General features: G+C 45.0%; 1 protein-coding gene across 5 annotated transcripts in view; it reads right to left on the minus strand.

Moving 5' to 3' along the window:
- Window positions 1–13,458, minus strand: part of LOC133354551 (folliculin-interacting protein 2-like) — a 74,055-nt gene that overhangs the window by 27,288 nt on the left and 33,309 nt on the right. For 4 of the 5 annotated variants that reach the window (XM_061571469.1, XM_061571471.1, XM_061571470.1 and 1 more), the window contains exon 2: window positions 7,231–7,354. In XM_061571469.1, the coding sequence (XP_061427453.1) occupies window positions 7,231–7,354 (124 nt within the window). Of the gene's footprint in view, window positions 1–7,230; window positions 7,355–9,489; window positions 9,814–13,458 lie in introns of those variants that run through there. The other variant, XM_061571473.1, reaches the window with a different exon arrangement.

Below are 13,458 nucleotides of genomic sequence, written 5' to 3' on the forward strand. Positions count from 1 at the left end.
AACTTCTTTCGCACCGTACACAGCCAACCGTGCTAATCGGAAGTGCCTGCAGCATCACCAAGAGGCCCCAAAGGGATCACTGATCCCCCCAACAAGAGCAAAGCTGGTACACAGCTGCAAGTTACCAAGGCACGACAAATCTACGGCCATGACCCCGGCTGCAATAGGTATTTGACCCTACAAGACGACGTGTTGACACCATGAAATCCCAAAATCTCCAGCGGGCATCACGCTCTTTTGCATGTGGATGCAAGTTAAAAACTTCCATATTTTACGCACCGTCCTCATTATCCCCTTTTCAGGGATATTATGAATATACATCCAAAAATACTACTTGTAATGTATCCGGTATACAGTGTTGGAATACAAGTTAAGTGTTTTGAAGTTGTTGTTCTTGCATTTCTACGGTTGATATCGAACACGTGGCAAGGCGCTTGCTCAAGGAAATACTGCAGGCGTGAAAGTAAATCACAACCACACGTGTGGCAGGTATGAAAACAAAATGCACCCATTTGCCATTGTGAACATTCAGCGCAAGTCCTGCGGTCCGAACGAAAACACTCGCACCTCAGGGCTGTTTGAAAGTTAAATAATTAACCACGGGTTTGCGTCAAATGAAATAGCAGGGAGGTACAAGCACTAGAAATAGCACACTTTCCCTAAGGTGATCCAAGAGTGCCAAGGTCGTGCCCGCTACCACGCTGGCGAACATCTCTATCGTGAGCTGTTGCTGGGTGTACGAGAGAGGATCTTTGTTTAGGAGAGGGGCCAATTCATGCTATGCACCTAATGGGAGGCTGGACTCCTCAGTCTCTCAGGGCACCTGCGATCGCTTACTAGGCATGTGCAGATTTATCAATTAAAACGCTCAAATCAATTGTTGTGCTCACTAAAGGTGCATCAAATTGTGGCAAGTAATAATTGATAGTGGAAGTTAAATTCAGGTTAAGAGAGCAAATAAAACCACAAACGAGTCAATGAGATTACAAATGAGACTGTCAACATTTGATCTTTAAAAAAAAAAAGAGTAAATTATTGAATCGATTTGCAGCCCTGAATCACGACAATTCATCGACTCGCAAGCAGGGTGGGTGTGGATCATTCCATGGCTCTCCACGTAGCCGTCCACACTGGTCAACATTGAGATGAGCAGAAACACAATTTGCTCCACTCGAAGAAAAGAAAACCTAAACATCTCACTGCCGTGTGATCACGTCATCCCTAGTTGATCAGAGGGGATCACACCTCTGACCAAACATGGGAGTTCGACACCATAACGCTTTGAGCAGGAAATGAAACCATCACCTTTGAACGGCCAACCCTGTGCTCTGACCTCCACATCATGGTTTCACAAGGCAGGTGTGCTTAACTGTCAGCTATAAAGGAGTCCAGGTGGTTTCCTAGCGTGAGGGCAATTACCTCTGGGCACAAGGGTTGGTGGCAGTTGTCAGGGCAGTGTTGTGGAAACGTAGTCACCACGGCCTGGTATTCGTTGAGGTGGCAGGTCACAGATGCTGCTCAGGTTGCTTTTATCTGACGTAAAGCCCTCCTTGCTATCCTGATTATTGACTAACGTGCCTCGTAAACACGATGGGCCTTCCTTATAGATGTGCTTCAGATATTAATTGGCCCGTCAGTACAAAACAGTAGAAATATGTTATTCAGAGTAGTAAACACTATTTGAAGATATACTTATAACGATATCATTGGATAGCTAGAGAACAAAAGAGCGAATATTAAATACAAATGCTCCCAACTGCACAACGAACAAGTCCTGTAGACCACATTGAAGAGTGCAGTTTTTCCAGTCAAATTCGCATTTGGTCCTTCATTTAGCCCCTATAATTTATTCAGCATCTAGTTCGCTGTGGTTTTTAAAACAGGCTATTTAAGTGAAGTGGGCGACTAGGAAAGCCTGTGTTCACCCTCGACGCCACCTCAGTTGACCGGTCCTTGGAGATATATGGTGACAGGTGCGGACACATCGTTCCTTTCTCAAAACTCTCTTCTACGATTCACGGATCCAAAGGGAATCATCGCTCACATCACGCACAGGAAAAAGTCCCGCGGGTGCAGACACCCGACGTATAAAAACCACATTCACTTCGAAGCCAATCCAGTTGGGCAAACGTTCCAGGCAGAGTTTTCCAAAGTGTCAGCAGTCACCTGCGATTCACGTTGCCAACCATGGCAGAGGTCATGCAAGTGCAGTACAACATGACCCTGGGGGATTGTACTTTTCCCGACTTGCGCATGACCACTGTGCATGGTTCAAGGCAACAACAACAGTAGCAGCAGCAGGGACGGTGCTGCATAGATCGCGGCACCACCGTTAAAAATAGTCGTCCGCTTTCTGTAATTGGGACACCGCAATGCTTTCTGAATTGTAACAGGACATGATAAGCACAAGAAGTGGCTAGTGGGCATACAGGGTACGAAACGCAAGTTTTTGTTTTTGGTTCAATAATTAGGATTGTTCCAATATTGTTGAATTTTTTTTTTCCAATGAACTTCATTTACAAAAGACAAGAATGCCACCGTCTGGAGCCATGCAGGGATGGAGTGAGAGGATGGTGTCGCGGTGACAATTGTGCTTCGCAGTAAAAAAGACTCTGGGTTTGATTTGCAACAGGCATCTTTCTCTGTGGAGTATGAATGTTCTCTCCCGCCTGTTCTGTATGGGGTTCCTCCAAATTCTCCAGTTTCCTCCCATTAAAAAAACTGGTTTGTTAGTTTACTAAGGACCCTGTACTCGTGACCTGCACTATTGTTCTTTTTCGTCTGAAGTGTTTTTGTTGTTGCTGCTGCACTCATGTACCAAGGACCTCCCCCTTGCAAAATAGGTGGGTGATTGTCTAAAACGGGATTATGTGTAACAAATAAAATAAACTCAAACTAAAAATACATAGAATTAACTGGTATTGGCCCAAACATCCCGATTGCCTGAAAAATTGCCTGCAAATTACCCAGTTGGGATACACAAAGCAACATTAACCCCGACTGTGAAAACTTGTCTTGAGACTCGGTGAGGCTTTGCTAGGAAGACAAACATAAGTAAAGAAATAAATGCTCAGAACACTGTGATCCACGCTCTAGATAGATTGGCCCACGTGTTTAAGACCTTTCTACGCATAACTGTGCTATGTTCATCCATGCTCAGTCAGGCATCATGCGGCAGGGTCAGTGAAAAACGTATTGTTAGTTCTTCTCGCTGTAAGCCACAACCCAAGATTGTCCTTGTAAAAAGCATCTTGCTCTGATGTTGCAATCTAACTGAACAAACCGTTGAGTCATGCAAAGTGCGGTCTTGTGACACGCATTTACATGATTACTGGCAAGGCTGGTTGGGTTAATAAAGCCACACATCAACAAAAGCCCTTGCGAATGCCGAATCACATGCAAAATCACGATGCCTTGGCATGCTGCACTGCTGCCCCTCATATTTGCTCTCAGCCCTGCTACTTTTGATTTAATAAGCATGCCAAGCCACTCTCCAGTACCAACATCGTGAACATTTTACAACTGCCTCCAATGTGGTCAGCCATCAGAAATAGCAATAATGGCAAATTATATTTTTCTATTTTAAATTTCATAAAAAAATTGCCATTGTAACAAATAAATTGTCATTGTAACAAATAAACATCTACTCCAGTTATACAAATAACATAAATTAAAATGTAATACTCATTTGAAAAGGCTCGATTAAAGCTAATAAACAAACCTTATTCAACACAGGTTATAAGTAATAAGTATTTTTAAAAAGTTTTATATATTTGAGTGATTATGTGGTAAATAACTTACAAATCAATGCTGGTGAATGAAACAGTGATATAATTGGCTATTTTATGAATTGCATGAATCTGCTCTGTATACAACATTTAGACAATATTAAAGCATCAAATGATGCTAATGTCATTTTTTATTATGATCACGTTCTGAATCTCATGCTGCAATTCCATTGCACATAATTGTCCACTTACAGAAATTAATAAATCTGCTGGATATCACAATGATTCGAGGGCACGATCACCATAGAAAGGTTGAGAGTTAAAATCCTGCTCCAGTATCAGTTGAGTATACCACCTCTCTCAGTGTCAACAAAATTATTTCGACTTTGTGGGTAGTCCATGATGGCCATCCTATGGACAGACTGGCCCTCGCCATGGGAATGTGGAACTTCCACAGAGCTGGATCAGTGACACCCCCCATTGGTAATTTGTAGAGGAAGACTTTGAATTTAATAACGTTCTAACAACAGTATTATAATACAATGCTGATATGTTCTTAAACCATTGACGTTCAGTGCAAATGGTAATGTTTCCATTATTAAATTTTAAATCAGATGTTCTGAAGTTTGTCCAGAAAACCTACAAACAGTTAGCGTTATCATAGTTCAGCTGCTACATTGGCTTACCCACCCGTGCTTTCGTAAGTAAAGTAGTCGAACAGTCGAGCACCGACTCTGCATCACGTGGTCACATGCCTGCACAGGTTCACCAAGTGCATCTTATCAGCACAGCAGATAATATGGGGAAAACGTGGCCGTATGTGCACAGCGGTGGTGGGTTCAATGAACTGCTATAACTTGCTCAAGCAGTGTGGTGCTGTTCTGCTTAACTCAACTCCCCCTGCATCACCATAGCTTTTCATCCACATATCTGGTGTAGAGTAGGGCCCATCGATCCAGGAGAACCCACAGCAATAATGCATCAAGGATAATAGTTGTGATGATGAGGTACGTTTGTTGAACTTCTTTTGCACCGTACATAGCCAACCGTGCTAATCGTAGGTTGCGGGGGAAGGACAAGAAATTCATGATGAACAAAAGACTGGACCCAAATACAGCAGATACCCCCCCCCCCCCATCAGTGCCAATTAATGCAACAGCTAAGGCAGACTGTAGAACCCAGAAAGCTAATGAAGGCAAGATCCAAGGCCTTGGGAGGAATCCAAACAATACGATCCAGCATGAGCATAATCCGTGGAGGAAAGTTGTTCTTAAACCACCCAACAGCCTTCACTGTTCCATTCTCTCAGCTCGTCTTTAGTCTCATATTTCATATCCTCGGATCATCTTTCCATCCTCTCATGCTCTTTTCAGTTGTCCTATTCCACGTGCTGCGAACCATCTGGAAAGCATGCCCGAGTGCCGTTGACTCATCACGGGAAAGAGAGCAGGCTATTTCCATTGTGCGCTATCAAGCGTTGCTGCTGCCCCCTATCAATTCCCTCTGTCTCTCACAGATCTACATTTTATCTTGACAATTACACTGCTTATCCCTTGTCTATCTACAGACAATATCATCCTACATTTTCCACAGTGGCTGGGTGATTCGATAGCAGGCACTGAACAAAATCATTTGTGGATTTTGGTTGAAGTCTTCTGCAGACATTGATCAACTACCATATGTCATTAGCAAGTGAATGGTTCTGGGATATAATTAATGTTAGATAAATGGCCAAGGTGACACGATGGCGCAGTGGTTAGCACACCTTGCTACGAGACTGGTCTCATGAGTTCGATTCCCAGCTGCAGCTAACATATCTGGGTACCCCTTATTTCACCGACCCGCACTGATCAGTGTAGTAAAAAAAACCCTCATGGCTGGCACGACGTGGCAACGCTGTACATTTCAAAAAATATATCGGTGAAAGACAGTTCAAAATAAGAATATCTCCTCACAATTAAACTTACAATTGTTCATCTTTAAAAATAAAATCATCATCATCATCAGCGTGAGAGAAAAAACCAACACCTCTTTCCAGAGCTTAAAAATCCATTCCCATGCGGTAACTGACAAAAGCCAAAGAATAAGCCACCGAGAAGAGTCTCTCTCAATGTCTTCCAGCGAGGGGGTGTGCTGCGAGTGAGCATTTCAATGGCGGGGTTTATCACTTGCATCAAACCGGGTCTTCCGACGGGGCCATTCCTCTCAAAAGTCAAGCCAGCAGTAGATTAGCAAGAATTAAAGAGAGGGACGGGGTGGCGTGAGGTCTCGTGTCCTGCCCTTGTGTCTCCCGCCCCGCGTTGCGCGGCACAAGGATGTTGTATGCGAGCTGATGGCGGTGACACGGAAACGCGACACCAATCAGCTGAGGGGGGGCCTCGCGTGGGATTACACGCAGGGCTACGGGGAGTCGAGGTGAAAAGGGGGGGCTGATAAACATAGTTAAGAGTAGCGGCAGCGATAAAATAACCCCCCCACCCCCGCAGAATGTCTAGTTAAGTGCCGCTAAATGTAGAGGGGCCATTCAACCTGTGGATAGCAGCACATTCCAGGTGACCTGCGAATGTGTTGAACTAAGTGAGAGTTCAAAAACAAGTTTTTTATGCGAATGCATAAGGTGTGTATGTACATGTGAACGTACAGCAATTTCTTCAATATACTGCTGAACGATGGGTTCCTCATACTGAAATATCGAAGCACTATCCAGGCTCACCCCTGCTTGGCTTGCGATATCCGTTGAGATCCGGTGCATTTTGGGTAGCTTGGTCATAGGTGAGATATTTAGGTATATTACTTACATCTGTAAAGAGCTTCGGCAAAAAAAGTGCATTTCCTCGTAGCAGTCAAGAAACTTGGTTGTGTGATGTGTAACTGGTACCTATGATTTTTATTGCGCTGGTCCTAAATTTATAGATTATGCTACGAATGATAGATTCTGTCCTCAATCATGTATTCTTGGCAATGAGGATGGAACACCCTAAATTCTAATAATGAGGACTCTTTCAAGCGGTGATATGAATGGACTTGGCAGAGGGAAAGACATACTGTTTATCTTGCAAAGACGGGACTATCTTTATATGTGTGTGCGCTTGCAATTGTGGGGGACGGAGAACAAAGGCATAACAGACTGCGCTATGAACCCACATACCCGAGTTCAATTCCTGGCCATGGCAGAGTAATATTTGAACAGGTCCTGGGGCCTCAAATTCGACTGACTGTAGCCTTTAATTGGTATACTTAGTTGGGTGTGTGTGTAGGCATCAGGAAGGGGGGAGACGAAAAGTGGCCATGCATGGTGCTGGTCACACCACAACTTCATGAGCAGTTCTGGCCTCACCAAAGTATAATGCTCACTCGCTTGCCACACTGCACCCTTGTTTGGTGCCATGGCAGCCGCAACATTCTCTCGAGCAACATACGGTCTTTTTGAACCGGGTGCTCGCAAACATCACTTATTGGAGATTGTCTTAATTGTGGCCACACACGTCAATCCAATGATTACCTGAGGGGCTTCATCAACGATGCGCACGGAGTCGGAGTCGAACAGATGCTGCCGGCCACGGCGATCGCAGTCCTGGTAAATCACGAGCCGGATCTGGCTCCCATCAAATTCGCACGTGGGCCATCTGCTCGGCACAAGCATAAGAAAGCACATGATGAAAACACGTCATCATCATCATCAACCAGCAGCAGCACTACAAAAATTACTCCTTCCCAGCATTATTCCCCATTCACGTGGCGGGGGGAGGGGGGGGAATCTGCCTTTCCTGGTTTTCTCATCTACCCATTCCTGTCCTTGGCCCTCTTCTCCAAGACCACTCCACAGTCCTGGTTTACAATTGACTATTCTACAGCGATTCATCCCATAGTAGTCACCCACCAGCTCCACACGCAGACACGTGCGAATTAAAATGGAAAAGCTAATGGCAAAACGTACACTCAAATTATAAAACATGCCAAGACAACAAAAATGAGCGCTCAACAGTTTTGTTAGTTTGGTTTAACTTGCACTCGTACCCCAAACCTAATTGCAGCTCTCAATGGAACAATATCACGCAGGGTGGGTAATACTGGTTCACATTTATTTATGAGAAAATACAACAGTTTACGTGCAGTTCATCAACACTAAAAAAACACGATGGAAGACAAGTTTACTGAACAAAGTACCACGGAGTCGCACAAGGTTATCAACGCTAGCAAGTCACACGCCAAGCACCCTTGAGTTTTACAAGGTGAAACCGATACCGAGATGTGAGGGCCCGTATTAATTTTATGACGGGCGGCGGGGGAACTCATGTGACCACAGGTTCGCACCCGGGGTTTTTTCCCACCACGTTCATCAAACCCAAAACTGGTCGCAATCGATGCACCCTCTAAAAATCCCAAACACTTTCGTGGCGCTAATACCCGAACCCCGACTCCGAAAAGCGACCAGTTAAACAACCCTCCGTTCAGTCCGGCGTCATAAAAAGAGCGTAGATTTATGTTGAAATGAACGGAGTGTCGATGGCCACTATAAGGAAACTTTTGTTTCATCCTTAAACAAACCAGGGACTTGTGTTGTTTAACCTTCCTGTAATCATCTCAACAATTCAGGGCACATCGCAGACACCCGTGAAATACGAATCTTGCAAGGTGACAATGACACGTAAATATGTATTAGGACAACGCCTGATGGGTATTATAAACCAAAATGAGTTCAGGAGCTGCAAACTCTACCTCGTTTTAGAGGAAGCGTTTCTCAAATTTATCATTTAACTATCCTGACAGATGCATATAGTGTACAATTATTACTTACATCACACTGACATAAGGAAATGAAAAGACAAGGGTCTATTAACTACACACAAATAAATTCACATTTCAATCCATCAGCCGATGGGCCACCTACCAACATGCTAACCAATGTACTCATGCTGTACCAACACACCATCTGCACAAACTTAAAGCCCATTCTAAAACACATTTTAGAATGTTAACATGATGATGAGACGGAACCTTGTCTTCGCTTCATGCCAACAATCCACTAAAAAAGTACACGATACATTTCGTCTAATAAACACTTAAATCGCATACTCTTTGGTTCTTTCGGTAAAGTCACGTAGGTACAAAATAAACATTTATTTTATTTTGTACCTACGTGACTTTACCGAAAGAACCAAAGAGTATGGATCCCTGCAGTCACGAAAACTTAAAATCTAGACTTAAATTGCAATCTAATGTTCAATGAAAAAGGAAGATGAGGGCAAGAGCTAGATGAAAGTTGTCCCAAATAACTGATGATTATTGACAGCCTAACCTACACAACAATGTTTGATTTAATCAGCATGCTAATTCACAACCCAGCTTGTAATGAATAGAACACCACACATTATTGCATTCAACACAGATATAAATTGTTTCACAAGTCCAGAAGCTTAAACCTGGGTATTCTTCAAAGTAGCTTAATTCAGTGCCTGACAATTTCGCAAGCATAATCACTCTGGCCAACTGCATCAGCCTACACATTGCTGGTGATACATTCACCATGAGGCTGGGACGCAACAACGATGTAAAAGGAGCACCGAATAACAATAATAATTCACGGGCCCTTCAAGAGTAGTGATGAACAATAAAGCGTAGGGAAACACTGCTGCTTTTACACACGAAACACTCTTGCTCGGGTTAATGTTCCACTACGGCCAGGTTTAAAAGTTAACAATGCAGCAGCAGCAGCCTTCGAAAATAAAAGCATTTAGTCAACAACGATAAAAATTCTTACCGATTAGACAGTCGGGGAGGCCGGGTCACGTCACTGCCACACGGGCACATTTCTCCCGCTTTCAAAGTCGTTTCCCATTTAGTGGAGCACAGACACATCTCCTGATGAACGGCACGAGCGAGAGGAACTGCGCAGTGCCTACGAGCGAGGAGCAGGCGAACGAGGGAGCAAACGAGCGCGCTGGCTTACGTGCGTGTGCGCGCGTGTGCACACAGCACATTCTGTGCCGTGACGCCGCTTGTCGATTGCGGAGTCATTCGCATGCAGGGTCACAGGGCCAGCGCATGCGCTTGGAAAGCCTCCCCCACGAGAGGCAGGGAGGGAGCTGGGGGTGGAACCAGAAAGAAAAGAACGAGCTAATTATAGCCTGTGCACACCAACGCAGGCAGGCTTGGCAGCACAGGGCTGTCATATGACCGAGGGGCGGGGAGACGCAAGGGGAGGGGTGGAGGTATCCTGGGCCCGGTGTGATAGGAGGGAGCTCAACATCAGTCGGGGGTTAAGGAATGAGGGAGGCGCTACGCAGAAAGAAGGGGTAGGGGGGGGCAGGGGGAAACCAGCAGGGAGGTCACCGAGTGGGAGGGAGATGATGGGATCCAGAGAATATTAAATGGGTTCATCAGTCTCGCTCAGGGGTTGACAACCTGCAGCTCCGGTGCCTCGTGCAGCTCTAAAGACTGCTTCGTGACCTTATTGATTAAGGACCACCGTCTTTGTATTCACATTGCATTGCGGCTCTTGAAATAGTTTTTTTCCCCGAATTGGAACAAAAAAATGCTGTCCTCATCTTTTTATTTTGGTTGCCGACCAGTGGTCAAGCTAACATGAATACAACGCCGCTGCGTTACACACTGCCGTCATAATGTGAAGCGGTTTACCCAGGAAAGGCTCAAGTCTCAAGACCCTTTAACTGGAGGCTCCTGCTTGGAATGTTTGGACAATACTCATTGAAATATTTGTACATGTGGGTGAAAACTGTTGAGACTGATCTTTGCAGACACAATCTGGCAGCCTCCTTCCTGTACATGCTCCAAAATGCTCCTATATTCTCTGCATGAGTCACCAACCAACCCTCCCATCATGCCTCTTGATTAAAGCGGTTTACCACCATACTTGGAAGAAATAATATTCATCTGTACATTATCTCTAACAAGCACGTTTGGTTGAAATTATGTATAGTACCACGTTTTATTTTTTTCCCCATTCAGACGTAAAATTCATGAAAACTCATGGAATATTTTGGTCACGCCATTAGCAGAGAAACTGACAATATCCAAAGTTCACACCACTCACCGAGTAAGCAAGCCGCGTCTAAACACTACACTCAGTCTAAGTGCCTGCTCACATATACTTGGTAAATAAGAGCGAGTGTGAGCGTATTACAGGATCACAAGGCAGCTCAGACTTTAACACGTGGCTAAAGAAAACTCGCACATGTGCACCACTGGTAGCCCTAAACTACTGTGAATTTGAAGATGCTTTACATGTCCACAATTGATGTGAACAGGCTACTTATTTCTAGGACTACAAGTCCGCAGAGCAAAATAATTTTGGGACGGCATTCTTCAGCGATTTTTGCCCAGCGGCAGAGTCATTTGCACTCGATGCGCTTGCGTGTTCATTTATCCGTACGCAGGTATGAACGCGTCATCTCCACAACCACTTGGCTGATGAGCGTCTTTGCGGTAGACAATGAGGCCTAATTGTAACTACTGTAAAGCTTCACCCCTTCTAAGACGCCGTAATCCACATCGTCAGCACAGAGAAGTGGAAGGGAAATTAATTGTTAGACTGTACTCCGGCATCTATGCCGCCCACCTTCGACAACCAGCACTCACCAGCGTGACGTAAAACCAAATAACCCCCACGACCCGCATGGCGCAGGGAGGCCCTCATCCAGCAATGGCTTGACGCGTACAAAGCGACCATTCGCGCATGTCACTTCCACAAAACATGGCCAAGTTCATAGCCGTATAATTAGTAAGCAAGTACACTAATTTCTTAGAAGTGGCAACCCACATATAGCCGGAAAGGCATGTGAAACCTTTCTGGGCTCTCTACTGGGAGTAACCGATGTCAGCTGCCTGAACACCCACGTGTTCATTGTTGACAATTCTAACCCATCCCCTAATTGAGTGCCATGCAATAAGGTGACACTCTCTGTACACGTCGATTTGTAAACAGCAAAGCTCGGAATGAATGGATACGAGAGGGCTGTATTATTACTGGTATTACGAGGCAATTTATGCTGCAATTTGGGTCAAGTTAATATACGAATAAATACATCGAATAGGTCGCCCGCAGTTCTGTGTTTGCTGATGTTTTAACACAGGACTTGGACTAAAAGGTGGTAACTAAATCTGGAGGTTGGTACACTTACTGCCGAGTTTGAGTGCAAGTAACACCATAGGACATAACCGAAGCATTGCCTGTTATGTATTGTGGGTTATATATGAGCCAAAGCACATTTATCGTGCCATATAAAGATTTTAATTAAACATGAGAGTACGTGCGAGTACGTTCATATATAAATACAGCTATTTTCACATTTGTGCCATGATGTACATATGGAAGCTCTGTTCCGGCAATGTGAAACGGATGACTGTATTCATATGTTTACAACCCCGAAGCGCACCACCAAAGCACGCGCCAAAATAGAACGTCTCCATGACTTGCTGCATTGTCAAAGTCACGTTGTCGTGATCAACATTCTTTCGCAGTGCTGCATTTGTGCGTTGGCCGCGTCACGCGCCTAACCCCCCCCCCCTTTCCCCGGGGGTTAATCTGCCTTGGTCTACCCCTCCCCACTGCCAGGACTGCCAGGGGAGGGGGTGGTGGCGGCGGCTGTGACGTTATACTGTCCCACTCTGCCTGCTTTGTTTACCTTTAAAACAGAGGCGGATAGGAAGCAAACGTGGAATCAGCGAAGGGCCAATTTTCCATAGGTGACCAAAAATCCTTGAAGGAAAACAGGTGAGGCGGTCGTGATGCAAATCGGTGGGTGATGCAGTCGCCAACACTGTGAGCTCGAGTGACAGGATACATTTCAGTGAAATAAAAACACAACGGACTGGCTTAGTAGTGCTGCATGAGCACACAAAATAGCTCATCACATTAATCACGAGTTTGCTATCTTACTCGCCATTCGTCATTAAAAACACTCGCACATAATTTGTAAATGTAGACCATTGTGGTGTCTGTGACCACATCACCCTGAATACACCCAATTCCAGAACACGAAGAAAGCTAAGCAGGTTTGAGCCTGGATAGTTCTTGGATGGACAACCACCCCCAGCACAAGCACAAGCGTAGTTGGCATTGTTGAGCAGTCGAGGGCAGTGCCGCTAAATCCATTGTAGTACTGTTCGAACCCCTACCTTCTCAGACCTGCATGGATCAGCGTGGGGTGAAAAAAAAAATCCTCACCGTCTGCATGGTGTGGGGGTAGCCCTCCTCCCGAAGTAGACTAATAAATGATCTGTACAATGTACCTGTATATGCAGCTCACTGTGTGCTTCAATATAAAGTAACAAAACTAGCCACGACTATCATTAACACTGTCTTATAGGAGAACTATAAGATTTCTACTCTAGTTTGGCTTCCAGCCATCACCCCCTTTTTTGTAAAAAAAATGCTACCCCTTCTTTAGAGAAGGGTCATTGCCCCAAATAGTATATTATCGTTGCAAAGCAGTGTTAAATGCTGAGGATGCTGATGTGTTTTTACTCGCTTTTTTTAGCTCGTTTCCTTGTTGGGCAGCTTTTGGTGACCGATTTCCTGCATCCACAAAGCAAAGGGGCTTACTCTCATGTCGTCTCAGGCCGTGTCCCACACATGCTGAACAGCAAGCAAACAAAGTGGCCGGGGTCGGAATGACCGTACTCGGAAAGCCACTGTGACATCCCGTTTTGTAGCAGGCCCGGGGTGAAGTGCACATCGAAGCAAGCGCGCACTTCTTGGTTGTGACCA

Source organism: Lethenteron reissneri, chromosome 47 (assembly GCF_015708825.2).
Source record: "Lethenteron reissneri isolate LAM-NWPU_2019-01 chromosome 47, ASM1570882v1, whole genome shotgun sequence".
NCBI lineage: Eukaryota > Metazoa > Chordata > Hyperoartia > Petromyzontiformes > Petromyzontidae > Lethenteron > Lethenteron reissneri.